The 27,466-nt window shown below is 48.9% G+C and overlaps 1 protein-coding gene across 1 annotated transcript in view; it reads left to right on the top strand.

Moving 5' to 3' along the window:
- The first annotated feature begins 301 nt into the window (after positions 1 to 301).
- Positions 302 to 27,466, top strand: part of FAM174B (family with sequence similarity 174 member B) — a 30,909-nt gene continuing 3,744 nt past the window's right edge. The window contains exons 1-2 of the mRNA XM_022598893.3: positions 302 to 758; positions 18,283 to 18,414. Coding sequence (XP_022454601.1) covers positions 394 to 758; positions 18,283 to 18,414 — 497 coding nt within the window. The 5' untranslated portion in view covers positions 302 to 393. The remainder of the gene's footprint in view (positions 759 to 18,282; positions 18,415 to 27,466) is intronic.

Genomic DNA, 27,466 nt, shown 5'->3' with positions numbered 1-27,466 from the left:
CCTGTCTCCTAAGGGGGTTGCAGGATTAAATGAAATAGAGAAAATGTGAAATGTGCAGCACAGCGCCTGGCTATTGTTACTTCTCCGAGGGGGTGACAGGTCCCGAGGGAACTGGGGCCGCCCGGAGAGCAGCGAAGCCCGCACCGGGCCTGGTGGCCTGCCCCGCCCACGTGGGGCTGCGGCCCGTCGAATGACTCCGTGCAACGTGTTGGTGGCGGCTGCCGCGGCGGCGGCGGGCGGCTCGGACTCTTCCGGGCGCCGCAGCTTCCTGCCAAGCACCGCGCAGCCGCCTGGCTCCGCCGCGGGAGTAGCCGGTGAAGGCCTCGTCGCCGGTGCGGGACCCAGGGCTCCGCCGCGCTCGCCCAGCCCAACCCCGGGCCGCCGGACCGCACCATGCGCGCCGCGCCGCCGCCCGCGCGGCTTCTGCCGCTGCTGGTGCTGCTCGCGCTCCTGGCCGCGCCCGCCGCCCGCGCCAGCAGAGCCGAGTCCGCCGCTCCGCCGCAGTCCGGATCCGAGCGCCAGCCGCGGCCGCCGCCCGGCCCTGGTCCCGGGAACGCTACCGGGATGGGCTCCGGGGAGGCGGCGGGCGGCGGCGGCGGCGGCAGCGGCAGCGGCGGCAGCTCCAACAGCAGCGGTGACGCCCTGGTGACCCGCATCTCCAGCCTGCTCCGCGACCTGCCCACCCTGAAGGCGGCCGTGATCGTGGCGTGCGCCTTCTCCGCCTTCCTCATAGCCTGCCTGCTGCTGCGCGTCTTCAGGTGGGTCCGCCGCCCCTTTGCAGCCCCCGCGGGCCAACTTGCACCGCCAACCTGCTGTCACTGCGCGCCCGCCGCACCTGCGCGCACCGATGCTCCGGCCCCGGCGCCTGGGTGCGCTCCCGCTAGCCTGGGACTCCCGGCCCTGCTCCTCAGGGTTGCACTCGGCTGGTTTTCCCTGCTACACACTTTAGGAATTTTCTCCCCTTCGAACGATATCTCTATCTATAGCTATAGCTGTAGCTATAGCTATGATATGTATCTGTATATATCAATAAATATATAAAAAATATTGAATTCCTTTTCACTCTCCACTAATGCTTAACACTCTCCATAGCGCTCCGAATTATGACACCCTTACACGGAATATATTTTTATACCTATTTCACAGATGAGGAAAGATTTTCCGGAGAGGCAAGGTGGCTTATTCAAGTAAGCTCGGTGGTGGAAGTAGGATTTGAACCGTACCCACCTTGCTGAGCCTCCCTCTGTTCCCTCTGAGGGCTTCTCAGGCACCACCTGCTGTTTTTTCTTTTCATCGGTTCTGCTACCAAAAGAAGCCGTGTCTAGCCTGTGGGGATACCTGTTGGAGGCGTGCATTGCGCCAGGGATTGGAGCTGGGCTTTAGGATGTTTGGCCATCCTTGGTGGCCTCAGTGACTTTCTGCCTACCACCCTGCCTGAATGAACTGCCGCAATGAAGATCTGCAGGGGCATGAGGGATCTTGGAGAGGCTTTTTGTGGGTTGCTCAAGTTCAGGGAGAAAGTGGGAAATTAGAAAGGATGGCCGGGGTCTCTGGAGTAGGGGGATGGAGAGGGCTACAGGGGATGCAGGGAGGGTTGCATTTCCCCCTAATGCCTGGGAAATTCTGGTTCTGCAGGAAATGAACCAAATGTGTCCTGTTACTCAGGCGGGCCTCTGGGAAATCTGGGCATGTGTGTGTCAGTTATTCACAGCCTGTTCCTTCCCCTTCCAAGTGTATATAGTGTGCTTGGGTGTTTGATCAGCTGTTGGAGGTTTGGGGCCAGGGGCTTGTGAGCCTTTTCAGAGCAGGAGCAGAAACCAGATCTGGAAAGGCCGGGTTGGGAGCTCTCCCTTGAGGTTTGCTGTTGGTTGCTGTGTGACTTTGAGTCAAGGTGTTTCTTTGTGGGGCCATAGGATTAAATGGTAGTGGTCCTGAGAAAATGGAGAAGGGGGAACTGTGGGCCCACATCCCCTCGCCCCATCCCCTGCCCTGGCTCCGGCTACATTGTTTTCCACTGTGCTGATCCCCTGACGTGCAGCAGACGTTGAATTGCCCCTCTCTGTACCCCATCCTTCCCGCTGCCCTTTATCCTCTGCTTGCAAACTTCAGTGGCTCCCTGTAGCCACTACCTGGATGTGGCATTCAGACCCTTACAGACTAGCTCCAGTGCACCTTGTGGCCATCAGCCAGCCCTTCTGAACCTCCTGTCACTTCTCTCCTGACACTCCCTGCGGCTGGCTTGTGCTCGTCCACTCCTGGGCCAGTTCCCACTGCACACTTGCCATGACTGCACGCAGCCACCGGGGCCCAGCTCCCATGCTCTGTCCTCTGGGTAGAGTTCCTGGACATCCGAGCCAGGCGGTTGCTTCCTTTTCTGGCCTCCCCCAGCCCTAGCCTTGCGCATCCTCCGTACGGCCCTTCTCACGCCAGGCTGGTGGCTCCCCCACACAGCAGACAGTCCTGGAGGGTGGGCGTGTCCAGTCCCCGTGCCCAAGGACGGCCTGGCCTTCAGCAGATGCGCCGTAGTCCTTTACTGCCTTCCTGATTGCTCAGCTGCGTTGAACGTTGGTGCCTAGAGCAGCTCTGAGCCTGGAGGTTTGAAACATTTTGCTCAAAATAGGCCACTCAGCCCACAAGGCGGTGCACTTCTTAAGACGGTATTTGAACTATTTTGCCAGTCTGCTCCGTATTACCCAGGAGCGGGGCCGAAAAGCAAGCAGCATGTGGTCAGATGTGAGGGCATGTGTTTGAGCAGGAGAGCCGGTACTCAGGGCTGGAAGGGATGGGTCCTTGCTGGCCTGTGAGCTGGGCGTTGGAGGAAGGTTCCGACTTCACGGGAGAGGCTCCTTATGGATGTGCCTTCTCTTTCCAGGAAGGCCTTCTTGTTGGGGAGAGTTTCCAGGGGTTCAGCTGACACCCCAGTTCTGATGTGGATAGGAACTTACAGCATTTTAAAGCTGGGAAGGGCCTTGATGGTACACAGGTCCCACGTGCTCCTTTGCAGAGGAGAAAGTTGCATCCCAGGGAGGGGAGTAAGTCATCCGGTAGACTCTAGAACACTACAAGTCTGTGGTCTGTACTGTGACCTTTCCACAGGCCTCTGCACGCTCACTTCATCCGGCTTCCTGAAGGCCTGCTGCCCTGACTGGGCGTCTTCCTTACCTGCTTCCCCTCCTAGCCCCTTGGCATGCAGTCACCACATCCTGGCTATTCTGCCTCTCAAGTCTCCCTGAGACTGTCTCATCTGGGCCATACCCCTTCCTCCACGGGAGCTTCCCCACCTGCCAGCCCTTCTGCCTGACTCACCTCCCTCCCTCGTGTCCGGAGTCACAGCAGTGCCCTTCAGGCTGGCGTTCCTGCAGCCAGCCTTGTCCCCACTCCCATCCATCCTCCCTCGTCTGGTTTCACCCTTCTTCTGCCCACTCATCCCCCCGTGCGCAGGCTTCTCAGTGTGCTGGCAAGCTGGCTGTGTCTAACCAGGGCCCCGCCTCCCTCTCAAGCCCCCATCTCAGCTGTGCCCACTGCTCCCACCCTGCTGGACCTTCAGGTGTTCTCCAGCGGCATCTGGTGGCCTTAGCCTGGCATGTGCCTCTGACCCTCCGCTTGGGGTCCCCTCCACCACCAAGACTACGTGGCCAGCTCATTGCTGTTTGCCTGCCTGTGTGTCACCTCCTCTGAGAAGCCTCCCAGCAAGGCCGCCTTCCAGAGCACATGTGAGTTTGGGATTTTCTACTTGGAGTCAAGAGTGTCGCTGAACTTACCAGGCGGAGGGCTCCTAAGAGCAGGACTGGCCCTTAATCGTTTGTGCCTCTCTAACGCCTGCTGTGGCTCCAAGCACAAGCTGGCATCTGATAAAGGTATTTTTAGCAAATGAATGAACCCCTAAGTATTTTGCTTTGCTGATGCTTTGCTGATGTGTCTCAAAATGTCCTCTGTGATGAGCTGCGTGGCTGATGCTGGGAACCTGTGAGATCGGGACTTATTTGGACAGTGGCCGCCATTTCCTTAACGATGGATACAGAGAAGGGAGGGAGGTAAAGGAGGAAGAGTGTAGTAAGTATTATTGCTTATACATAACCCGTGTGTCTGTCTTCCCTGAAGGAGTCGCTTTGCCAGACAACAGAAAGAATGTGGATCCAAGGAAACTGTTACAATTAGAAGCAAAGAATGTGTATCGTGATAAGAAAGATCTATACCTTTAACCAAGCAGTTCCGTTTCTAAGGTACGCACAGTTTTTACTGCAATACCTATTCTTTGCTTCTAATTTTATTACTTAGGAGAGGAAGCAAAGATGCATGGCCAATGAAGTCCAGAGCGGTTCTGTTTAACGGTGAAAAGGTTTAAGTAACCTAGGTATCTAACAATTGAGCATTGGTTAACTAAATTATGGTAGTCCTTACAGTGCAATACTGTGCAGCTGTGAAAAATGGTGATGCTAATATAATACTCACTGGTTGAGTGAGACAGGTTACAAAACAGCATGTGTAGTATGAGCTCATTAAATAAATAAAGACAGGTTACAAAACAGCATGTGTAGTATGAGCTCATTAAATAAGTAAATTATATATATGGATGTGCAAAGAATTTTTTGTATGAGTGTGTACATGTGTGACTGTGGGAGATTCTTCATTATGTATTTATTTATTGTTTATGATATATTTCTACATTGTCTGAATTTCCTTTCAGTGGACATTTATTCATTTTCTTTCTCCCTGTCTGTGCACTCAGCTCCTTGCTGCATCCTTAGGTGTGTCTTCCTGAGGACCTGTATAAGAGAGTCTGGGGTGGACCCCTAGGAGTGGGATTCCTGGGTCCCAGGGGTACTCTTACACGCTTTCCTTGAGTATGTACCAGTTTACCCTCCCACCTGCAGTATCTGGGGGTTCTCAGATCCTCCCATCATATCTGACACTTAGTATTATCTGACTTTCCATTGTTTTTCAATCAGATGGGTATGATTGGGTATCTCATTGCTTGCTTTTGCAGATCTCCAGTTCTTACTGAGGTTGAGTAACTGTCTCTTCCCATACTTATTAATCAATCTGATGTCCCATCTGCAGAATCATTTACAGTTTTTTCATGTATTGGAATCATTAAGGAAAACTGTTTAAAGACTGGAGACAAACTTGGAGGGAGGGAAAGGCAGTTTGGAGGCAGAGCGCCCTCGAGCCAGAGTACCTTCGGGTATATGTGTGTGTGTGTGTGTGTGTGTGTGTGTGTGTGTGTGTGTGTGTGCAGTTCTGCCTGGCTCGCAGTAGGGCCAGCCTCCCTAGGTCTGTTGCTTGACATGTTTATGAGAGCTGGAAGGAAATCAATAAAGAAGCTGTGTTTAGGAAGTTGAAAACTCCTCCAATTTTTGGATGTTGGAAAGCGTCTCATGGGGTCGCATGGATTCAGGGATAACAAGCGTAAGCCAATGGCTGCTGTTCAGTACCTTTTGCCCCCCGTGCTCTCTGAGGTCTGACTTTACCCTTTGAGATCTGAGGGGGAATCTGACTTTACTCTGTGGTGTCTTATGAACGAGGTGGAGACAAGTTAGAAACTGCCACCTGAAACCACGACTTTCATTTCCTCCTGGGGATCCTTTCCCCGTCCTGTCGAGTCTCCCAGCTCTCCTGCCCAGGCCACACTTCTCCCAGATCTCTGTTGGCTGCATGCCCAGCCACTTATTTCAAAAGCTGTGTCAAATCGTCTTATCTGTAAGGCTTGTTTTGGTGCTTCCTGGGGGACGAAGAGGAAGACAAATTCTAAGTGATGTGACATTGCCCGGCTGTTGCACTTGGATCAGTGGCAAAGTTGCACGCTGTCATGTCCTGAAGACGCCGGAACCACGGGAGCTTAGTGAATTACTAAGCCAGGTCTTTGAAAAGGAATAAAAACGTTCCTGCTTCTCCTGGATTCCCCAGATCTCCCATTGTCTGTGTATTTATATTTGTCCTAAGAATAAAAGTTATTTAAGAGAACATATAGAAGTTTAATGCTTTCAGGATTTGGGGAAAGTGTTCTGAAAAGTTTTTAGTTATTGCTCATTAGTATATCAATATTATTTTAATAAATTGGAGCTTGGGGCAGAGCCCTGGTTAGAAAGTTAAGCCCCTTTTTATGACTTTGAGATTGTGGCGCTTGTGTAGCACCAGGAGGTCATTTTTAAAAAATTTTATTGAAGTAGAGTTGATTTACACTGTTGTGTTTAATTTCTACTGTACAGCAAAGTGACTCAGTTATACATATATATATTCTTTATCATATTCTTTTCCATTATGGCTTATCATAGGATATTGAATATAGTTCCCTGTGCTGTACAGTAGGACCTTGTTGTTTATCAGGAGGTCATTTTTGATTGCTTGACCAAGGTTTTGAATTGGGGGTGAAGCTATAGTTGTGAAACATATTTATCTTAATTTAATTTTTACTTTTCAAGTGGGTTTTCTTTTTTCTTTGTTTTCCAGTTTTATTGGGATAAAATTGATACACAGAACTGTATAAGTTTAACGTGGACAACATAACGACTTGACTTACATATATTGTGAAATGATGACCACGATAAGTATAGTGAACATCCATCATCTCATAGATGCCAAAAAAAGGAAAAAATCATTTTTTTCCTGGTAATGAGAACTTTTGGGGTCTACTCTCTTAGCAACTTTCCCATCTATCACACAGCAGTGTTAGCTATAGTCATAATGCCCACTCCATCCCCAGGACTTATTGGTCTTATTGGAAGGTTGTACTTTCATCCAATTCCCATGGATGTTTAATCTTACACACCACAGTAAAGAAAGTGTTAAATAAATCTAACCCAGCAAAAATCCAGATTAAAAAAAAACAAAACAGGGTAGAGAGTATGCCCTTGATTCAGTTTTCCACCAAGATGAAAAAGAAGTCATAGCATGTGGGAGGAATAGGGTCCCTCAGGTGGTTCTTTCCTGGGCGGATTCTGCCTGCTTTGGGGTCGTTTAGCAATTTCTGGGGACGTTTTTTGATTGTCATGACTTGGGGAGGGGGATGCTACTGGCATCTTGTGGGTAAAGGCCAGAGATGCTGCTGGACATCCTACAGTACCCAGGACAGACCCCCTTAACAAAGAATTATCCAGCCCAAGATGGCAGTAGCACAGGTGCGGGCCTCCTGGTTGTCTCTGTGAGCAGTTTACTGAACCTTTCTGGGCATCTGCTTCCCAGCACTAATTAAAGTACCTGCTTCCCAGGGCTATTGGGATGTTTGGAATGAGACTGGGTCAATCAAACCCCTGGCTCCCCTTTAAGCAGCCAAGTGTCCTATTGTATTTAAAAAAACGATTCTGAAAACAGATGTAATTTATACCCAACCTTTTGGTCTTGCTTTTGCCTGTAAATGAGGATTCAGCCATATGGCCAAGATCATCAGGCAAGTGCATCTGTTTCTGAGCCTTGCAAACATGAAATTGGTGACTCTTTAGCCTGCGTGAGCCTCCCTGGACACCTAGGACCCCATGTAGGGTCCCGCACACAGCTGAATTCCCCTGGGGAAGGAGGTGCCTCATGACTGCCCTTACTAACAGGCCTGTGAGGACTCAGGACCTGCCACTGATTCCTTCTATCAAGTTGGAAAGGGAGGAAAATCTCTCTTTAATTTAACCCTGAGCCCTCCGGCTTATTTGGCTTTGCCTGTAAACTCTTATGCCCATGTACTCATCGAGTTTGGGGGCTTTGCCAACACAGGCCCTTCTGGAGACACGGGGCACGTCTAGGGGTGGGGTGGGGGTCTCCAGTGTCAGTGTCTGCATGCATCCTGTACGGAGAGTGTCACAGAAGGGAAACCCTCCCAGATTTAAGCAGAGACAGCTTCATAGGTTGTGCCTGGGATTTTAGTTTTATGGCTGATGTTTTGGTTCTAACTATTTACAAAGGGAAATTCTGGGACCATGAATTTAGAATCATGTTGTCATGGTTTCACTTTAAAAATCTGTATTTAATCTTCCTGGCAATCTGCCAGGAATCCAGACTTGATATTTATTTTCCTGAGGGTGCAGGGAGGAGGCAACCCCCTCTCATTGGCAGGTGTGGAGCAGAAGAGGGGCCATGGCAAAGAGCCTGGGCAGGGCTCTTCAGGCCTGGGAGGGCTTCAGGCCCTTGTAACCTCTTGGGTGTGGTGTTTCTTTGCCCTCAGAGTGCCACTGATCTCCCTCCTTCTACCCATTGTACAGATGAGGAAACTGAGGCCAGGAAATGGGAAGGGTTTGTTACGGTCACCCAGTGAGTTTGTAGGAGAAGTAGGACTCAAGGCCAGGTGTTCTGCTGCTCAGCCTGGCCTCTTCTGGGCCTCCAAGATGTGGTGGGCTGGGTTTTAGCCTGGTCAGTTGAGTCTCCCGAATGCTCAGCCAGGGACCCAGGGGAGAGCATGGCTGAATGGATGGAGCAATCTTACCAGTGTATTTAATGACCCATTGGAAGCCTAGAAGGTGCTGAGGGAATACAGCTGAGGTGAAGGAGTTTCCGATTCAACCTGGAAGATAGCATAATGCCTTTGTATGATTCTGCTTGGCAGGTGAAAGGCAATCTAATTCTGTAGGGGAGTCATGTGTCAAAAGCAACACTTGATAAGTTGCCAGAGGACTTATCAAAGCCCCAGGGACTTTGGCGGGGGACATAGTGGTCAGGGAGGGCATATGGGGATGAGTAGAAGGATTAGGACCTGATGGGGTGGGAGAAGAGGTTCTTCCAGGACCGGCTGGCCGAGCAGGTTTTGTGGTGGGCAGGGATCATCTGGAAATTATGGTGACAATAATAATAATAGCAGCTAATATTTATTAAGCCCTTACTGTATACCAGCCTCTGTGCTAAACATTTTATATGTTTCCTCATTCCTGTGAGGAGTGTCCTGTCGGAATCCCATTTTACAGATGAGTAAATCAAGTTGCAGAGTGATGAAGTGTCTTGCTTAAGGCCATATGGCTGGTGAAGGGCAGGAGTCTGATTTCCAATCCAGCATTCCTCCCCCACTCCTTTTCCTGTTGCAGCCGGATTTTGGAAGACAGGAATCCCAGCCAGAGGATTTGGGGATTAGTAGTGGGTCAGAGGAGCAAATGGAGGATTTGAATACAGGAGTGTAATGATGAAAGGGCTGCTTTAGTAATGCTGACCCCTTTTAGGTGCTTAACGTGTATTTGCTGAGTGAATGGATGAATAGTGATGTGGCGGCCTCTGGGATGCAGGATGGCGGGGGAGACCAGTGGAAGGTGCTGGAAGGACCAGTAGGGAGGGCTGGAGATTCGAGTGGGTGAAGAGGAGGATGAAGAGGAAAGTGTCAGGAGGACCGGAAGGGCCTGGAGAGGTGGGCGTGGTGAAGGGGATGGTCAGGCAGGGGAGAAGCCTTGGTGAGAAAGAGGGTGACAGAAACACCATGGAAACGCCAGCCACGCAGCTGGACATCTCGGCTTGCGGTGGCGGGGTTGGGAGTCCTGTCAAGAAGTGACTGTCCCTGAAGTGTGGACTGTCCCTGAAGTGGGGGGCAGTGGTGGCAAGGACTGACACCCCCGCGCCTCCCCTACCACGTGGCAGGGACAAGTGGATGCTGAAAGGGTCATTTATGACATGTGTCCCGAAGCACAGTGACCCCAGAATTTCAAGGCTGTGGTTGTGTCCCTGGGTCCACCAAAGAGTGCCTCTCGGTCATCTTGCCACTGCCCTTGAACCAACAGAGCTGCCCCTAGAGGCTTCCTTCCTCACTTTTGGCCTCGCTTGCCTCTCCTGGCACCTCACGGACGGGTGAAGTGGACCCAACCCTTTGCAAACACACTTGGGAGCTGGAGGAACAGGTCTTGGGGCATTTGCTGTGGCCACATTTCACGTGGCTCCTTAAACAGGTCAAAGCCGGGGCGTACTTATTTTTTCTTGGAAGAATGAGAGTTGGATCTGTCCCTCAGGGATTGAAGGAAGGAAAGGGAAACAAGGGTGGGGGGCAGGTAGAGGCGTAACCCTGAGGAGTTATGAAGAGGAACCCTAAGACTTGTCAACGGTATGTGGTCCTGTGTGAAATGTAAGCCCGGGACACACTGTGCATTGGGTGCTGGAGGCCGGCGTTGTGGTCAGTCAACAGTGGTGTCACTTTGTTAATCCTGAGGGGACAGTGCCCAGGAGAGGAGGGGAACAGCTAGGCTGTATAGGTAATGACTAGTACCTCTTCATCGTGACTGAACTGCTGGTGAACAGATCTAGGACCTCAGTTGACAGTGAGAACCCATCTCTCTGGGTCCATGATTTGAGCTCAGTTATTCAGTGTCACTCATGCGTGGCACCCAGGACCAAATAAACCATGGCCAGGAAGCTAAGTCAGAGGTTGCAGACTGACGGCCCACAGATACGTTTTTTTGTTTTGTTTTGATCTGCACAGTGGTTTTGCTTTCATTTTTTATTAAAGTGCAGTTGATTTGCAGTGTTTCACGTGTATAGCAAAGTGATTCAGTTATGCATACATACATACATACATACATACATACATACATATATATTCTTTTTCAGATTCTTTTCCATTGTAGGTTGTTACAAGGTATTGAATATAGTTTCCTGTGCTATACAGTAGGTCCTTGTTATCTATTTTATATACAGTAGTGTGTATCTGTTAATCCCCAATTCCCAATTTATCCCTCCCCACCCTTTTCCCCTTTGGCAAGCATAAGTTTGTTTTCTATGTCTGTGAGTCTATTTCTGTCTTGTAAATAAGTTCATTTGTATCGTTTTTTTAGATTTCACATATACGCAGTGTTTCTAACAACTGAGATAACTGAGAACACTTAAAATTGGGAGTCTTCACATCAAAATCCAGATCTGCTTTTCTCAACAGATGGGAATACTGGAAACGCAGTGCCTCTGTAACGAGGGGCGGGTAGGGGGGGCGGAGAGCTGGGTAGCCACCGTCCCATCTCGTCTGTGTTTGTGAGTGCCAATCCTCGTGTCTCCTTGACTCCAAGACCGAGCGTTGGCTGTCATTTGTCACCGCGTTTGTTCTAATGTTTACATCACACCAGGCTCGCCTCACTGCTTTCCTGCGCCTGTGGGCTCTGGGGCGTTTGAGTCATCCCGCTTGACTGGGTGCTGGTACTGGAGCAGAGTGTCTGGCGTGGTGGGGAGGACAGGCGTCAGGTGTGGCAGCGCTGCTCGTGTACCTGCAAGTCTCTGGAACACCTGTGTCTGGGAGGGCTTGGCCAGAGCCCTGTTAGAGCTGGGCTGCCTGAGATCCTGAAGCTCTCACTGCACTAGAGGAAAACGCTTTTGTCTCATGTAACCGAGAGTCTCAAGTTGCCCATCTGGAGCAGAGCCAGATGAGATTCAGATCACGCTGGTGTTGGGCTCGTTTAAACTGCTTTAAAAGGATGGTGATGGGTAGAGCGCAGGGGCTGTGCCCAAGGCTGGAAAGGGAGGAGGCTGGTGCTCGGGAATTGTACCCTGGTCGCCAGCCTTGGGTTTGCCCCTGAGCCTGGGGCCCATCCCAGGTCATCGCCCCTTCTTGGGAGACAGGGCGCTGTTGTCACTGGCTCTCCGGCACCTGCTTCCCTACGTGGTGGGGCTGCACAGTGGGTTTTGGGGTCGTGTTCTTTCTCCAAGCTTGCTTGGTTTTCTAGGGAAGGCTCTGTTTTGTCATGTTCTGAGGGGGGAAGATGCAGGGTAGAGATCGGAGGTTAAAAACAGGAAAGACCTCTGTCCTCAGAGCATTGGAAGCTTCGGCCGGGTGCGAAGGCGGGCAGCTAACTCACGGCAGCTGCTTGATTCGATCTCTCCCCTACACATGCCGTTTTCACCTTCTGTATTAATTTTCCAAATGTCAAAGGTAACATGCTCTTTGGAACGAGTAGTGTGGTTTCGGCAGAAGGCTGGTCCTTGAGCCACAGAGCTACTTTAGTGGGCTTCACATTGAAAACAGCTCAGGTGGAGGAAAGGCCAGAGATGCTGGGGTTGGCTCCTAAAGTCACCAGGTGAGCAGGAGGCGGCAGGCAGCCTCTGGGTGGGACAGGGGGGCCCCCGGGCCTCTCCAGGAGAAGGGTCTCCTGTCCGAGAGGCAGGCCTGACACACACGTGGTCTGTTTAAATTTTTATCTTAACTACCTTCTTTGAATTTTATTTATTTACTTGTTTGTTTTAAAAATAGCTCATATATTCACATGGTTTGAAATTCACGAGGAGCCAGAGGGTATAGTGGACAATCTCCTTCTTAGCCCAGCCTGCCCTTCGGCCTCCCAGCTTCCTTCTCCGGATGCTGTCAATTTCTTGTGACTCTTTCCAGAGAGATTTTATAAGTATAGAAATGAATGAGTGTGATAGATACACATACATACATATCTATCTATCTTTCCTGCTTTTAATGACAGCTTTGTAAGATGTAATTCACGTGCCATACAGGTGTCCCATTTAAAGTGTCCAAATTATGGTTTTTAGTACATTCACAGAGTTGTGTACCATCACCCCAGTCAATGATCGAAGACTGTTGTCATTCCAGAAAGAAACGTGAGCTCGTTATCGGTCACTCTCCATCTTTCTCCCAAGCCCCACCGCGGTGAGCTCTGCCACCAGCACCCTAGCTGCACCGGGGAAGTGTGTGACGTGGATACGAAATTCGGGTTCAGGGTGAGGGACTTGCCAGGAGGCTCACAGACAAAGGAGTTGCAGGGCTGAGATGGAATCGCACCCCTGGACGTGCAGCCTATGGATCTGACCGCCGCACCCCTAAACTGAACTTCTGACAGCAAACTAACCCGTCCGGCTTTGCATTGTTTTGTGTCTCTTTGCAGGGGAGGGTGGGGAGGGCAGGCCCCTCTCCACGTGGGTCCTCTGGGCTCCCACTCTGCTCCCCAGCCTCCGTGTCTGCCTGAGCCGTGCGCCGGGGAGCATTGGGAAACCAGTTTCCGACCAGCTGTGGAGCGGGCCTTTGAGTAAACAAACCCTCTGGCTTTAGGATTACATTTCAGAGTAAGAGAATTTGAACTTCTCTTCTGTCTAGTTAGAAATGTTTGTTTTGGCCCCAGTGGAACGATCCTTTGTCTCTTCTCGAGCTTCTCTGGTCTTGCTGGGTCCTGTGAAGCACAACGTGGGCATTTACTTAAAACCACCCTTTAAGTAAATGCCACCGTCTCTCCGTGGAGGCCACTTGGTGTAACGGGACCTTGTACCAGAAAAGAAAAATTACGGCGAAGGGGCCATGCTGTTGCAGGTGGGCCAGCAATATCTTTTCCCTTCCTTCTTCCCTGAATCTCCCCCTTCTTGGGCGGGGAGCGCTGTGACAAAGCTGCCTTCCTGCTTGTGCCTCCCACCCACCCCCGGGTAGGCGAGGAAGCAGGGCTGTAAGCAGAAACACCGGGATAGGAACCCAAGTCTGACTCTAACCTGGGGCTCTGTCTAGAACCCGTTGCTTCTTTCTCAAGCTGTGTCCTCGAGGCTGACCCACTGCCCTGCCCCCCGGGGACACGTGGGTGACTGCAGATTCTCTGAAGCTGTGTAGCCTTAGCCTTTTCCTCAGACCGGGATGCTGGTGAACAGCTGTGTGGGAAGATCACCAGGATGCTTGTCGCCTCGGAAAACCTGTTCACAGGTCGCCCTGAGTGAAAACCTTCACGATGTTGTCACTGAGGTGCATTATATGTATGGTTCCTTGTTTCTAGAACCAGAAACAGGGAAGAGTCCCAGGGTTTTAAAGGATTTGACAAAATGGGAAAATTATACTTACATGTGGAAGGTTTGCTGTTAAAATGTGGGAGAATCCCGAGATGGTGTTTATCATTACAGCCATGCCTTTTTTCCTTCGAGACCCTGTGACAACGTTTAGGGTTCCTTTGTTTGTGGGTGACAGAAAGCCCTGACCAGACTGGCTTCGGTGACAAACAGAGTAGCATTGTTGGTGTCAAGGAGGGCTGGCATCATAGTAGACTTGGAGCTTGGTCTCTCCCTCCAATCTGTCCTCTACCATGTTGGCTTTATGTTCCATTTCTAGAAGATGGCGATGCAGCTCTCACCTGGGTGAGTTACTGACCCCTTTCCTGCCTGCCTAGCAAAGGTCACTGGCTCCGATTAGTCCCATACTCCCCCCAACCTCCCAGCCATGGCCCCGGGGGTTGCAATACACTGATTCTGACTCAGGTTTAAGTCCCATGGTCCACTCCTGGAGCTGGGGGTGTGGCCAGTGGTCAGGCCTCCTCACCCACGGGGACCATGGAGAGGGGCATTCACCAAGGATACAGATGCCCAAAGGAGGGAGGAGACGGAGGCTGGGCTGCCCCAAACCAACATGTGTCCTGAGGGAGTCACCGTTAGAAAGAGTTTACGAGAGGTCTGCCCAGATCAATTTGAAATAGGAATGTGTGAGCTGTGGTAAGCGACAAGTTCCAGAAAGTGTGTACCAAGGGAAAGAGTTTCTTGGTGTTAAAGATAAGTGGAGGTGGAGTCTAGTGGCGGTGTGGAGTGGGCTTGCAGAGGGAGTGAGTGGGGGAACTGGCACCTTGCCTCTTGCCTGGCACGAGGTGGTTCAAGGTGAGCCTCCAGGGAGGTTCGTGCTGGAGCGGCCCTTGGTCCTTGGTCCTGGGGAGATCGACCTCTCTGAGCCTCAGTTTCCTCGTCTGGAACACAGAGATAACAGCGCTGCCTTATAGGGTGATTTATATGTTTTGCATGTGATCTTACACGTAACTTGCTTAGCTGGCACCCGGGAGGAGCTCAACTCTTAGGGACCGCTATTGATCAGAAAAGATGCGTTAGAGCATCCACACTCAGAAGAGACAGCAGGACTCGGTGAGGTCACGTAGGCTTTGAACGAATCTGTTTTCCCCTTATCTCACGTCTTCCTCTCCGAGGCAGGGTGTCTCTGTTCTCTGACCCGGGACAGTGAGGCTTGGGAATCTAAGGGTCTGCGGGAAATGCTGGTCGACTATTCATGCATTTCCCAGCTTCTGACTCACACACAGCTAGTAAGGGAAGGGCTCACCTTTTAATTTGAAAAATACATGAGGTGAGGCCCCCTCCACCCATCCCACCCCACGCGACTCCAATCATACATGTGGTTTCTTTCTGGCACAGCCAGTCACCTTCTGCCATGGATGAAGCTGAGTCTCTTTCAACTTCTCACAAGTCCTGGTTTTCCCTTATTAACATGTCCAGTAGTGAAACAGCAGGAAGTACTTTTTTGTGAAAGGTATTGTGGCTCAGAAAGTTGATTATTTGAAATGTAATGTCTTCAGCTCATTGTGTCAAAACTGGCGTTCAATGCATGTATGAGGGTTCTTGCTAACGGCCTTTTGGTTTAGGCAAGGCCCTGTAGAGAAGTGCAACCAAGAGTGTGTGTGTGTGTGTGTGTGTGTATGCACACATACAGGCTTGAAATCCAAGAAGAGCTAAGATTTCCATTTTAGTCTGAATGCAGGAAAAAAAAAAAAAAAAGAAAGAGGTCCCAGCTCAAAGGCAGTCCGGCAGGAGAAATTCTCTCACTTGTGGGATGTCAGCCTTTCTTGTCTATTCAGGCCTTCAAGTGATTGGGTGAGACCCACCTGAGTTGGGGAGGGCAATCTGCTTTACTCAGTCTACCCATTCCAGTGTTAATCTCAACCAGAAACACTCTCACAGACACATCCAGAAATAATGCTTGAGACAACGTCTGGGTAGCCTGTGGCTCAGTCAAGTCTACACATAAAATTAACCATCACTGAAACTTTGGTGTAATCTTCAGGTTTAAAATTACCTTCTCAGGTGACCTGCTTGGAATGGCTGTCATTAAAGCAAGTAGGCCATGGTGTTCTAGAGGTTGGGCTGTGTTCCAGCTTCTCCCGTGGTAAGTGTTCAAGGGTCTTATTTTAAGCTCAGCAGGTAAATTTTCTCATCACAAGACTCTATGAACAATCAGGAAGAAGGAAGGTGATTTTATGGTTGATGGGGATCCATTTCCATGAAGCAGGGCTGAAGTCAGAGCCTCCAGAACCTTCTCCCAGGGTCAGCAGTCAGTCCTGCTTCAGAGCCAAGACTAAGCAAGGTTTCAAGTTCCAAGTGCAGGACGAGGTTTATGAATCAGATTTTGCATTTTTCTAATAAGCCTCATGATATTTGAAAAACAGTTACAAACAATGGTGACTCTTCATCCAGAAACCATCTGGGCGCCAGTCTCTTTGGGCATCTACAGGAGCTTTCTCAAACCCTCGGGTCCACAGGACGAATCCTATTCCAGTGTTCCAGATGCTTGTCCAGATGTGTGTTGGGAATGGGCAGCCCTGGCACTGGGCACAGTTAACAGAAGGGCAAGTCTGGCTCCTTTGCAAAGCCAGGTGCTTCTTCTGAACAGCTGTGACCCGTCAGGTCAGAGATAGGAGACTTCTGAGAAAAGTGTGATGTGTGCGTCTGTGTAGATCCGGAGCTTAGATCTACTAGAGCCTAGTCTAGAGGGCTTGGGAGGTGGGTGGTTTTCCTTGTGGCTTTGTCTTGGGTTGCTTGTGGCATATGGAGCCGTTTCTGGGCTTAAATTTCCCCATCCAGTACTGGAGATTGAATTGGTCAGGGATTATGTCATCTGGGGCAGAACACTAAGATCTATTTTACTCCTTTGTGGGGAGGTGGAGAGAAAACAAGAATCTGTTGATTGTGAGAATCTGGACCAGCGGTATTTATAACGTAAGCATTTACGCTCCCTTTTACAAAGCCTGCTTCCAAAATACTGTTGTCCCGTGGCCACTGGGGAGGTGACCGGCTGTGCCCCTCTTACCTCTTAACCACCTGGCTTGGTGTTTGCACCGTGCTGCAACGTGTTTGAAATCCATGCAGTTTCACACCCACACCTCTGCGTGCGTGCCTGTGATGAAAGCAGGAAGGGCAAATTGCTTTGTAATGAGGCTAGGGGATTGTCAGGCTTTATAGCTGATTTCCCAAAGTCTCTACACAAAGAACCACAAGGAGCAGTGCTATAGGTTGTACAGGTTGCTTTAAGCCAAAGGTATAGATAAATATTTATATTTTCTATGTAAACAATCCTTTCACAAATCATGTCTTTGATAAATAACACGAGGTAAGAAAAGAGCAAGTTGCTGTTGCTAAGAAACTCTTGACGGTGAACTTCTGTTTTCATTGTTTTGCAAACTTCTTGAGGAGTTTCTGTGTGCTGGGGACAGAGAGACCGGGCATGTGTCTTTGATGTGGTCTCCAGCTGGGTACGGCTTACAGTCTGCAGGAAGCATGTTTAGAGAATATGATTCTTCAGTGCCCCATTTATGATTCTGGGGGGTTTGGCTGGTTTCTCATAGACAGTTTCAAATATTTTTTAAAAAGGAGGGACATCAGAGAATACAAGGCATTTGGGAAAAAGTTCAAAATAGTGCAGAAAGAAATGCTTAAAGCATCAGTAGTCATAATAACAATATTGTTCCCTGTGGCATCATAAACTTTCAGCTGTGTCCTGATCAATGTCTCGTGCTTCGTGCAGAGGGTCTGACACTGGAGATGGAAAGGCTTGCTCGGCACTTTCCCCGTGGTCCCCAGTGACCGTCTACCGTCCCAGAGGTAAAAGCATAGGGTTTTAACTCCCAATGCTCACAAATCCTTGTGATGGAAACAATACTCATTTGTACAAGTTCTTGTCATGTGAGAGAGGCTGTAGCACGTTTAACTCCTATTTGTTGATTATTTTCACAGACAGTCATTTTTGCCGAGAGCTTGCTGTGTGTAAGCTTGTTAAACGCCTCATCTCACTTAATCCTCCCTCGCCTCCGAGGGACAGATACTGTTCTCATCCCGTTTTATTTATGAGGAAACTGAGGCCTAGAGAGATTGACTGACTTGCCCATGATCACACAGGTAGAAAGTGGGCAAGCCTGCGTTCTAATCCACCTGGCTGGTCCATGGGGCAGGGCACACAGTGCCAGGCTGTGACGCCTGTGCTTGGAGCAGTGACCTGCCAACACGGCAGGGCTGGGATGAGGGTGAGGGGCCAGGGGATGAAGGGATGAGGGGCATCATGCCAGCCCAGGGGCAGGGCTGAGTTCCGTCCATGTTGAACATTTTGGTCTTTTGCTCATCGTGTATTTATTTTGCATTAATTTTGCCTTTTAAAATCTTGCATTTGGGCATTATAGATCTTGATCACTGGGTTTTACGGTGCTTTGGGCAGGTGTGGGTGAGGACCACGAGGGTTGCTGAGGTCAGGAACCCGCCCAAGGTCCCATGGCCAGAAATGGAGGAGCTGGGGTATTTGCCAGATCTCCTGGGGGCCGGGCTGGGGGCAGCAGCGTGGCTTACCCCAGTGGGCATCGCTGAGTTCTCAGGAATGTGCTTCCCCTCTTCCAGGTCGGGGAAGAGGTTGAAGAAGACCCGCAAGTATGACATCATCACCACTCCAGCCGAGCGAGTGGAAATGGCCCCGTTGAACGAAGAGGATGACGAAGACGAGGACTCCACAGTATTCGACATCAAATACAGGTACCGGGTGGGAACAGTGGCTTTCTCCTGGGCTCGCTGGCTTGGGGAGGTGGGGCGGTTCACCTCAGAAGACAGTGAGTGGCCAGGCGTGTATTCTTGTTCTTTGGCTAAGTCTTTGACCTTGGGGCATTCTGCTTCTAGGGGGGAACTGCTTTGATCTCTCCCAGGAACGCACAGCACCCAGAAAGCCAGCAGGGAAGTACTTGCAGGGAAATGCTTATTCTCAACTCTTTCCTGATGAGAACCCTTGAGAAGTCAGCTTTGTGGGAGCGAAAGGAGGGCTGAATTTCGGACAACGAGCTTGTCATGTACAGACTGTGGGGAATCTGGTCCAAGCAACCGCCATGTACCACGCGCCATGCACACAAATGGAAACTTGTTTTTCAGCCTTGCTTAGTTGGTAATGGAGAGCGTGGGGTGGGGGTTACTCCTTGGATGGAATTTACCGCTGAATTCCAAAGGCAGGTGTGTTTCTTTAACGTGGCCAGTAGGAAAGTCAGAATGACTTTTTGACTTCAGAATTGTAGTTTGGGCTTCGGCTTCTTTGGGGAAGTACTACTTTGGGTATGTGAGATTCTCAGTGTTAGAGCTGGGGGCAAGTGTATTTTAGGGATGAGGGCTTGGAGGCCCAGAGAGGGGCCATGGGTTGCCCAAGGTCGCAGTTATTAGTGGCAAAGTTGAGACGCAAATCCAGGCTGGACCCTATCCGGAGATTCCTCCCTCCCCACCAGGGTCCTTCAGAGAAACAGAATCAATAGGATATACACACACAGAAAGAGACTTATTATAAAGGTCCAAGTCTGAAGGCCTGAGAACCAGGAGAGCCGATGGTGTAAGTTCCAGTGGGAGTGCAGGAGAAGACCGATGTCTCAGCTCCAACACAGTCAGGCAGAGAGAGCGAATCCCCCCTTATTCTGCCTTTTGTGCTATTCAGGCCTCCAGTGGGTTGGATGAGGCCCACCCATGCTGGGGAGGGCGATCTGCTTTACTCGGTTTACCCAGACAATTGTTAATCTCAGCCAGAACACCCTCCCAGACACACCCAGACTAACGTCTTACCAAATATCTGGGCACCGTGTCACCCAGTCAGGCTGACCCGTAAGAGTCACATCACACACAGCTTTTCTGTACCTCCTGACTTGTCCTTTTCCAGCACAGCCTTGGGTATTCTTGGCTATAAAGGAGTTAGATTCAAGAAAGCAAGTGTTTGGGATTTCGATTAGAACTTCATTGACTCTGTAGGTTGATTTAAAGAGAATCAGCCCTTTATGCTAAGTGAAATAAGTCAGACAGAGAAAGACAAATACTGTATGATATCACTTATGTGTGGAATTAAAAAAATACAGCAAACTAGTGAATATAACAGAATAAAAAGAAGCAGACTCACAGATAGAACAAACTAGTGGTTACCAGTGAGGAGAGGGAAGCGGGGAAGGGGCAAGATAGGGGTAGGGGATTAAGAACTACAAACTATTAGGTATAAAGTAAGCTACAGGGGCTTCCCTGGTGGCGCAGTGGTTGAGAGTCCGCCTGCCGATGCAGGGGACAGGGGTTCGTGCCCCAGTCCGGGAAGATCCCACATGCCGCGGAGCGGCTGGGCCCGTGAGCCATGGCCGCTGAGCCTGCACGTCCGGAGCTTGTGCTCTGCAATGGGAGAGGCCACGGCAGTGAGAGGCCCGCGTACCACAAAACAATAAAATAATAATAAAAAGAAAAGCTACAGAGACATAGTGTACAACATGGGGAATATAGCCAGTATTTTATAATAACTATAAATGGACTATAACCTTTAAAAATTTTGAGTCACTATATTGTACACCTGTAACTTACATAACATTGTACATCAACCGTACTTCAATAAAGAAAAAAAAGAGAATCAGGCCCTTTATGTTGACTCTTCCCATTCATGAACATGGAATAACTTTCCATTGATTTAGGTATTGGAAAAGATGTCTTTCAAAAACTTCTCCATAAATGTGTTATAAATTTTTGCTAGATATATTCCCAGGTGTTTTACATTTTGATATATATATATATATTTTTTTTCTTTATTTAAAAAATTTTTTTGGGGGGTAGGATGTATCTTTAAAAAATCTTTTTTAAAATTTTTATACAGCAGATTCTTATTAGTTATCTATTTTATACATATATATGTCAATCCCAATCTCCCAATTTTCTTTTTACTTTAAAATACTGTTTACTTTAAAGTACTATTTTATTTATACTCATGTCTGAAAAAAAATGTCTGTATTATCATGTTCACATATATACCAATATTGGAAACAGAGTTTGTTAACAAATCACACCTAAATTTTATGAAGAACGCACAACATTGACATGGATTGGTTATAGATAACGTGGAGGAACAAACCATTAGCTATAATTTGCAGTTTAGGTATAGAGCAGCCCCCTTTGAGAAGAATCAAAACAATTACTAACCTGCACCCATACTGCAAAATACTATGTACATAAGAAAGTGATTATACTGATTTTATTGCTAAGCCGTTTTATCGGTCTCATATTCAAGGCACAGAAACGAAACAAAATGTGAAGACCACGATGTCCTCATTATGAATCACAATGGAAAGGCTCAGCTGCATCCTGCAGGCCTGGGGTTATTGTACCATAGGGAGCCCTTGATGGCTTAAGTGGATCAACAGACTGTTTTGATTTTGAGCCGTGGGATGGGATCTCATCCATATTTGGTGTGTGAGCCGACTCCACGGGGGCTAGGATAGATGGAGCCATTTTTGTGGTAGCCTCAGACCCGACTACATAAGAAAAGACCCTAAGCAAAGAAATATCACTGTCTGTCCAGAAAATCTAACTGTTGACTCTTTCTTGAGTATAAGCTGGAAAAGGGGCCCCTCTAGAGAATCTGGATACAAATATTATTGTGGTCTAAAGACTGCTGGGTGGAGGTCGTGTCTGGTGTCACAAAGAGGAGGAAAGTATTGAAACCACTGTCAGATTAAGAACCTTCCACAACGAGTCTCAGTTCTTCAAATAATGGAGCAAGTTCCTTTCCTAGGAACAGTTAGTGCTGTATTGGCATTGCTCCTGGCTGTGAAACTCACCATCAAAGGCAAATGATTTCAAAATTAAAACATTTTTTTCAGTTTTATTGAGATATAATTGACATACAGCACTGTATAAGTTGAAGGTATATAGCATAATGACATACATATATTATGAAATGATCACCACAATAAGTTTAGTTGGCATCTAGCACCTCACATAGTTACAAAAACATTTTTTTTACCTTGTGATGAGACCTTATAGGATCTACCCTCTTAGCAGCTTTCAGGTCTATCATACAGCAGTGTTAACCTGTAGTCATCATGTTGTACATTACGTCCGCGGGAGGTATTCATCTCGTAACTGGAAGTTTGTACCTTTTGACCGCCTTCACCCAATTTCCCCCTCCGCAACCCCCTGCCTCTGATAACTGCAAATCTGATCTCTTTTTCTATGAGTTTGGTTTTTCTAGAGTCCACGTATAAGTGAGATCGTACAGTATTTGTGTCTATTGTAAATAATGCTGCTGTGAACGTTGTGGTGCAGGTATCTCTTCAACATAGTGATTTTGTTTCCAAAGGCAAATGATTACATGGAACTACCTGGTAGGTGTTAAGGTAGCAGGTGATACTTTTGCTGTTTGAGAGTCCGAGCTTGCTCCCTGGTCTGTGGCAATGCTCTGGAGGATTTTTGTTGGCCACTGTAATAATGGGCCCTCTATCTCTATGAGACACAGCGATAGCATGGGGCCCTTTCACACATGGTAGTTTTTAATACAGGAATCACTTAAGGTCCCCCAGGCACCTCCATGCCTCTCCTCCACCCCGATTCTGGGCAGAAACTCAGGACTCAGCAAGCCCATTCATATTAGTCTTTCATCCCAGATCATCCACGTTAATGACCCCTGTATCCCACAGGATCAGTCTCCACGCCCGGGTTTCTGCTTCTGGGGCTGCTGGCTTCTCTCTGCTGTCACTTTGGGGACAGCTTCAAAGACAGGCTCCTCTGCAAGCCGCTGCCACACGATTCATGACCTCAATCTGATCTCTTTTTTTAAAAAAAATCACTTTCTTACTTCTGTTCATGGTGTCTAGAAATGCAGTTGATTTTTAAAAAAATATTGATTAAAAAAATCCAGCAACCTCATTAAACTCTTATGAATCCTAGTAGTGTAAATGCAGATCTTTTGAGTTTTCTATGTAGATATATCACTTGAGACTAATAAGACTGCCTCCCTTACCCCCAGGTCCTTCAACATTTTATCTCTCTCTTTTTTTAAGCCTTTTTATACTCACTCTTGGCCTCTAAGTCATTGTTAAATAGAAGTGATGATAATAGGCATCCTGTCTTGTTTTTGATCTTAAAGGGTGTGCTTTCAATATTGACACTAAGAGCAGTGTTTGCTGTAGGGTTTTGTAGATTTTTTTTCCCCAGCAAGCTTCCCTCTATTCCTCTAGTTTGCTAATGTCAAATTTTATTAAATTCTTTTTCTAGCTCTGTTGAGAATATTATACTTTCTCCTTTAATCTGTTAAGGTGGTGAACTCATATTCATTGATTTGTTTTCTAATATTAAACCAACCTTGCATTCCTGAGATAAGGGAGCTCGGTCATGGTCATGTTATCTTTTTATTCACATTGCTACATTCAGTTTGATGATATTTTGCTCAGGACTTTCTTGTTTCTCTTAGTGACTGAGATTGGTTTGTCATTTTCCTATTTTGTAATATCCTTGTCAGGCTTTGGTAGAAGTTTTACTAGCTTCATAAAACAAGTTAGGTCGGTTCCTTATTTTCCTTTTCTCTGGAATAGTTAGTATCAGATTAGAATTATTTGTTTCCTAAATGTTTAGTAGAATATGCTAAAACTGGCTGGACCTTGATGCTTTCTTTGTTTGAAGATTGGAAAAAACTATTGATGTCCAGGCGCCATCCTGCTTCCCTGTTTGTTGTGAAGGACGGACTTCAAGTGGTTCATGTGAGAAGTTGGTGCTGTTTGTGAGGATGTGAGTGAACTTGGGGGTGAGTCACTGGACACAAAACCACTCTAGTCCTCAGGCCCAAAGATGACTGACCATTTAAAAAGACCAGGTCGTAGCTTTTATTACAGATGTAATGTGTGGTATAGAAATTACGGATAAGAAAAAGGGAAAATAAAATCACCTTTAATCTCACTACTTAACGATAACCACTGGAGTGTGTGTGAGTACGTACCCGTGGAATTTTCTTTTTTACAGAAATAGGACCATGTTACACGTGCTGCTTTGGAACATTTTTCCACCCGAACAGCGTATCACAAATGACTTTTCAGGTCAATACGTTTGACAGAACAAGAATTTTAAGGCCAATTTTATGTTGGCTTTAGCGTTTTTGAGAACTGCTCTGTCTGCACGTGACAATCTGTTCACAGGTCCTCGTCTTTCCTGTTTAGAGATGGCTCAGGTAAATTTTTTGGTTCCCCCTGGGAGACAGATGACATTTAAATCGGATGTGGCTGAATCATGGCCTTGGGTGGTTTTATGAGTGAGTGCAAAGAGGAAAATCACGTTTTTTGGCGCCTGGGCAGTAAGGCCGTAACCTGCCTTGTGTTACACGTGCAGCTTGCTGATAACATCTCCTGACTTAGAGCCCGTGAGCATCCGCCAGGCAGGAAGTGGGGTGGAGAGAAGGCAGGCAGGGCAAGGCTTCCGTGGGCAGCCCTCCTCCCAGGCTCCCACGCCACTGGGATGTCACAGCTCATGAGGTAAGGCCTCCGATGTTTAGGGCCAGATGTGGGGAGGGAAAAGAGTCTGTGGAAGTGAGTTTCCAACTCTGTACTTAAAAAGGCTAATTGGAAGAGAGAAATGCTGGCTAAATGGAGTACAGAGACCCCTGGGGTTTTGAAATGGTTCCGTATTTCAAAAGGCATTTGCATCCTGGCTGCATGTGTTTTGAGCTTGGTTGGCCTAGCGTGCAGATGTGGCTGATGTCGTGGACCTCTGGGCCTCCCTGGTTTATCACCGGAGCCTTCTGTGACACCCTCCAGGTGTCCCCTGAGGCGAGGCAGATGCCGCTCTTCCTGCCGTTTGTCTGGTAGGTGGCACCAGGAGCCATGACAAGCGCAGCCCAAAGGTGTGCTGCTGGGAGGACACGCAGCTCTGGCCAGTCCTGGTCTCCAGGGGCCGGGAGGGAGGGCGGGCTTGGTGCCTCTGCTTCTTAGGTGTGGAAGAGACGTGGCCCGTGGGGTGCAGATGTGTGCCCCAGAAATGCCTGACTCCCACCCTCTTGTGGACAGGGCTTCCGGAGGGAATATAATTAGAAACGGATGAGATGTCCCCTGCACCTCTGGGGGCTGTGCCTGGCATCTTGGCTTTGGAACAAAAGGCGTTTGGTGGCTGTTTGCAGCCAGAGGCCCCTGGAGGCTGTGGTGGGAGAGGGAGAAAATGGACTTGACTTGCTTATCCTAGACTGAGGGGTCAGGGGTCAGGGTCCCCATGGCCACCCTATGGCAGAGACAAAGCTAAGGCCCTGCTAAGCACACTCAGGGCAGTGACTTCTAGAATCCTTGAGCTCGGAGGGCCCTTCGGCCCGCCCCACGCTCCCTCATCACCTGAGGACGAGGAGTGAGGCTGCTAGAAGCATCAGCGTGGGGACCGCTGCAGAGGCAACCGGTACCCTGAGCTTCTGGGGCCTGGAAGGAATCAGGCGGGACCTGGTGACCTGTGGGCTCCACAGGGTGGCCGGAGCATCCTCCTTGGACCTGAAACGGCATCAGAGGCCATCCCCAAAGCAGTCTGAATAACCCAGACCCTCTTGCTCGTAGAGTTCCGAGCTTATGTGTTATATATAAATGGGCGTCTCCTGAGGCATTTTTGTTTCTCTGAAAAGCAATATTGGCATTCTGGGGGCAGTTCTCAGCTGAGGTATCGTGAGTTTTATATCTATGAGGAGGGAGACTATGCAAACGGGAGTTTGTGTGGCGATGAAAATTTACTGCTAGGTGATTCTGTTTTTCATTGAAGTATAGTTGATTTACAATGTTGTGTTAGTTTCAGGTGTACAGCAAAGTGATTCAGTTACACAGATATATATATATCTGTTCTTTTAAAGATTCTTTTCCCTTATAGTTTATTACAAAATATGGAATATAGTTCCCTGGGCTATACAGTAGGTCCTTGTTGGCTAGCTATTTTATATTGATATATAGAAGTGTGTATATTGTTAATCCCAAACTCCTAATTTATCCCTCCCCCTCCCCCCTTTCCCCTTTGGTAACCATAAGTTTGTTTTCTATGTCTGTGGGTCTATTTCTGTTTTGTAAATAAATTCATTTGCATCATATTTTAGATTCCACATATAAGTGATATCATGTGGTATTTGTCTTTCTCTTTCTGACTTACTTCACTTAGTATGATAAGCTCTAGGTCCATCCATGTTTAAGTGAATCTGACTTAGTTTCCTGCCTACATGGACACACAGTTTATAGAGCTGTGTAAGGATCAGGCAAAGAAAAGGGGGAAAAAAAGGAAAACACACAAATAGTCCTAACTAGCAGCGCTTTTGTAAAAGCTAGCTTCCTTATTCAGTTGTTCTTTTTTGTGTTCGATGTCCTCGGATGAAAGTGGGAAGACTGCCGAGGGCCCCCCGGCACCTGGTGGTGTGGTCCTCATGTCTGTCTGTCTCAGGAGAACTCACACACGTGGCCCGGCTTCCTCCCTCGGCTTCTCCATTCCGTGGCTGCTGTGCTGTCTTCCTGAGGTGTCCTTGTCTGCTGCACCGAGGGGTCAGCTGCCAGTGTGCAGGACAGGTGCTGAGACAGGTACTCCTGTGTGGAGGGCTCTTTCTGCCAACAGACAAACTTCTTGTAAAACATGGGACAGGGACAGGTTGGGGCATGTCCCTGTCCTTCTCTGGGATGGCTGTAACCCAATGTCACTGTACAGGACGGTTGCAAGTCGGAAGGGAATAAGCATGGGTCATGGCACCTAAACGTGCCTTTACTTCACCTGGAGTTTCCAGGGAGTGTGGGAGCGGGGTCTGCATGGACCACCTTTCTGGTTAATCTTAGTGACAAAGCAGGGATGTCAATAGCAGTTTGGCTTTTCTGGAGGAGGGAAAGGGCCCAGAGATCCCTCTTAGAAATCTCTGCTTGTCATCTTCTATGTGCACCCAGCTCACTGCGAGTGCAGGATGGGTAAGCCTGGCCCTGCCCTCTGGGAGCTTGTGCTGAGGTGGGGGGTCCAGGAACATGGACTCTTACAAGAGGACCTGGTAAACGCCACAGGGAGGAAAGAACAGGGTGCTGTGGGCAGCCACCAGGGGCACATCTTCCTGGCACCTCTTCCCAGAGGAGATGAAGCTTAGAGGGGGTTTGGAAGGACAAGGGAGTGAGCCTGGAGCACATTGACGGGCAGGGAGGAGTGAGGGCATCCGAGGAAGAAGTAATAGCATGTCGACAGGTGCGAGTTTGAGCGGGTGTAGGGCCAACCGGGTGAGCTGCATCTGTGAGCCTGTCCCCCCAGGACCCTCCCCAGGGGAGAGCCCCAAAGCTTCATGGCCTCAGGGGAACAGCGGGATGAAAAGAAGAGGGCCGGGACTTTACAACCTTCCTCCTCACCCCAGTCCCTCTGTCGGTTTTCCCCAGAGCTTCCCGAGTCACAGTCACACCAGAGAGTCTGAAGGGCAGTGAAGCACACTGCTCAGACTTGAGATCCAGAGCTGGTGACCCCTGAGGTGTTGGCACGTGCCCAGGGAAGCTGCTCCCCGTGGGGCAGGCGAGCACATCTGTTTTCTTTTTCCAGGAGCAGTCCTGGAGATTTAGTTCTGCTGAGGAGGGAGCCTGCGGAATCAGATGTGCTTGATGGTTTGTGGTGGGCTCCCCTACCCGCTGTGTGTGTGTGTGTGTGTGTGTGTGTGTGTGGTGTGTGCGCGCGCGTGCACGCATTTATTCCTGTAAGCACAGGAGTCAACAGCTGCCCACAGGGGGTTGGGGTGCAGGCAGGGAAGCTGGCAGAGCATCCCGGGGTGTGCCCTTGGGGCATCCGGAAGATGCAGTTC

Source organism: Delphinapterus leucas, chromosome 2 (assembly GCF_059928025.1).
Source record: "Delphinapterus leucas isolate spDelLeu-1000000601 "Yukka" chromosome 2, BTC_Dleu_Yukka2, whole genome shotgun sequence".
Taxonomy (NCBI): domain Eukaryota; kingdom Metazoa; phylum Chordata; class Mammalia; order Artiodactyla; family Monodontidae; genus Delphinapterus; species Delphinapterus leucas.
The sequence above is the reverse complement of the archived record's forward strand: the minus strand, read 5'-3'. Positions and strand labels throughout refer to the sequence as shown.